Source organism: Tachypleus tridentatus, unplaced genomic scaffold (assembly GCF_004210375.1).
Source record: "Tachypleus tridentatus isolate NWPU-2018 unplaced genomic scaffold, ASM421037v1 Hic_cluster_1, whole genome shotgun sequence".
Classification (NCBI taxonomy): Eukaryota; Metazoa; Arthropoda; class Merostomata; order Xiphosura; family Limulidae; genus Tachypleus; species Tachypleus tridentatus.
Window position 1 is genome coordinate 15,025,941 of NW_027467777.1, and position 2,108 is coordinate 15,028,048.

A 2,108-nucleotide genomic window follows, 5' to 3' on the forward strand; every position below is an offset into this window, starting at 1 on the left:
TACTGATTCTCCATTACAATTCCTCTCTAATCCTTGCTTGGCCTTGATTACTTATTCTCTACTACATTCCTCTCTAATCCTGCTTGTATTATTACTGATTCTCAGCACAATTCCACTGTAATTCTTTCTTTGTATGATTACTGATTCTCCAACACAATTCCACTGTAATTCATTCTTGTATGATTACTGATTCTCCAAGGCAATTCCTCACTCTTCCTTGTATGATTACTTGATTCTCCAACACAATTCCTCAGTAATCCTTGTTTGTATAGTATTACTGATTCTCCATCACACCCTCCTCTCTAATCCTTTCCTTGTATATTACAGATTCTCTGGTACAATTCCTCATAAATCTTTTTCTTGTATTATTACTCATTCTCCAACACAATTCCTCTGTAATCCTTGCTTGTATTATTACTGATTCTCCAACACAATTCCTTCTGTAATTCTTTCCTTGTATGATTACTGATTCTCCAATCACAATTCCTCTGTAATTCTTCCTTGTATAGTTACTCTTCATTCTCCAACACAATTCCTCTGTATTCCTTACTTGTATTATATGATTCTCCAACACAATTCCTCTGTAATCCTTACTTGTATATTTACTGATTCTCCAGTACAATTCCTCTGTAATCCTTGCTTGTATGATTACTGATTCTCCAGTGCAATTCTAAATATTCCTTGCTTGTATGATTACTGATTCTCTAGTACAATTCCTCTCTAATTACTTGCTTGTATGATTACTGATTCTCCAACACAATTCCTCTGTAATCCTTGCTTTGTATGATTACTGATTCTCTAGTACAATTTCTCTGTAATCCTTCCTTGTACATATTACTGATTCTCCATCTACAATTCCTCTCTAATCCTTCCTTGTATGTTACTGATTCTCTGGTGCAATTCTTCTCTAATCTTTTCTTGTATTATTACTGATTCTTTATCACAATTCCTTTTGTAATCTTTGCTTGTATGATTACTGATTCTCCAGCACAATTTCTCTGTATTCTTGTTTGTATTATTACTGATTCTCCATCACAATTCCTCTCTAATCCTTGCTTGTATTTTTTACTGATTCTCCAGTACAATTCCTCAGTATCCCTTAAGTTGTTATTATTGATTCCCTTCCAACATTCCTCTGTAATCCTTACTTGTATGATTACTTGATTCTCTGGTACAATTCCTCTGTAATCCTTGCTTGTATGATTACTGATTCTCCCATTACAATTCCTAAATATTCCTTATTTGTATGATTACTGATTCCTCCAACACAATTCTCTGTAATGGTTGCCTGTGTGATTACTGATTCTCCATAACAATTCCTCTCTAATCCTTCCTTGTATGTTACTGATTTTCTCTCGTACAATTTCTCTGTAATCCTTTCTTGTATTATTCTCTGATTCTCCATTACAATTCCTCCATCAACCTTGCTTGTATGATTTACTAATTCTCTCTAGTACAATTCATCTTGTAATTCTTTGCTTCTATGATTACTGATTTTCCAGTACAATTCCTCAGAATTCCTTGCTTGTATGATTATTACTGATTCTCTACTATAAATCCTCTGTAATCCTTGCTTGTATTATTATTGATTCTCCAACACAATTCCTCTGTAATCCTTTCATTGTATTATTATTATTACTGATTCTCCAGCATAATTCATTCTGTAAGTTCTTGCTTGTAATGATTAATTATTCTCCAACACAATTCGTCTGTAATTCTTGCTTGTATGATTACTGATTCTCTAGTACAATTTCTCTGTAATCATTTCTTGAATTATTACTGATTCTCCAGTGCAATTCCTAAATATTCCTTGCTTGTATGATTACTCCATTCTCCAGTACAATTATTCTAAATATTTCTTGCTTGCATGATTACTGATTCTCTCGTACAATTCCTCTATAATCCTTGCTGTGTATTATTACTGATTCCTCCAACACTATTCCTTTGTTATTCTTCCTGCTTGTATGATTACTGATTCTCCAGTAATCAATTCCTCAGTTATCATTTCTTTTATTATTACTGATTCTCCATCACAATTCCTCTCTTAACCTTCCTTGCTTGTATTATTACTGATTCTCCAATACAGTTCCTAAATATTCCTTTCTTGT

The 2,108-nt window shown here is 33.1% G+C and overlaps 1 protein-coding gene across 1 annotated transcript in view; it reads right to left on the bottom strand.

Annotated features, from left to right (window-relative positions):
- Positions 1 to 1,405, bottom strand: part of LOC143242036 (uncharacterized) — a 127,276-nt gene extending 125,871 nt beyond the window's left edge. Inside the window, exon 1 of the mRNA XM_076485376.1 lies at positions 1,255 to 1,405. Within this exon, the coding sequence (XP_076341491.1) occupies positions 1,255 to 1,405 (151 nt within the window). The remainder of the gene's footprint in view (positions 1 to 1,254) is intronic.
- Positions 1,406 to 2,108: the final 703 nt, after the last annotated feature.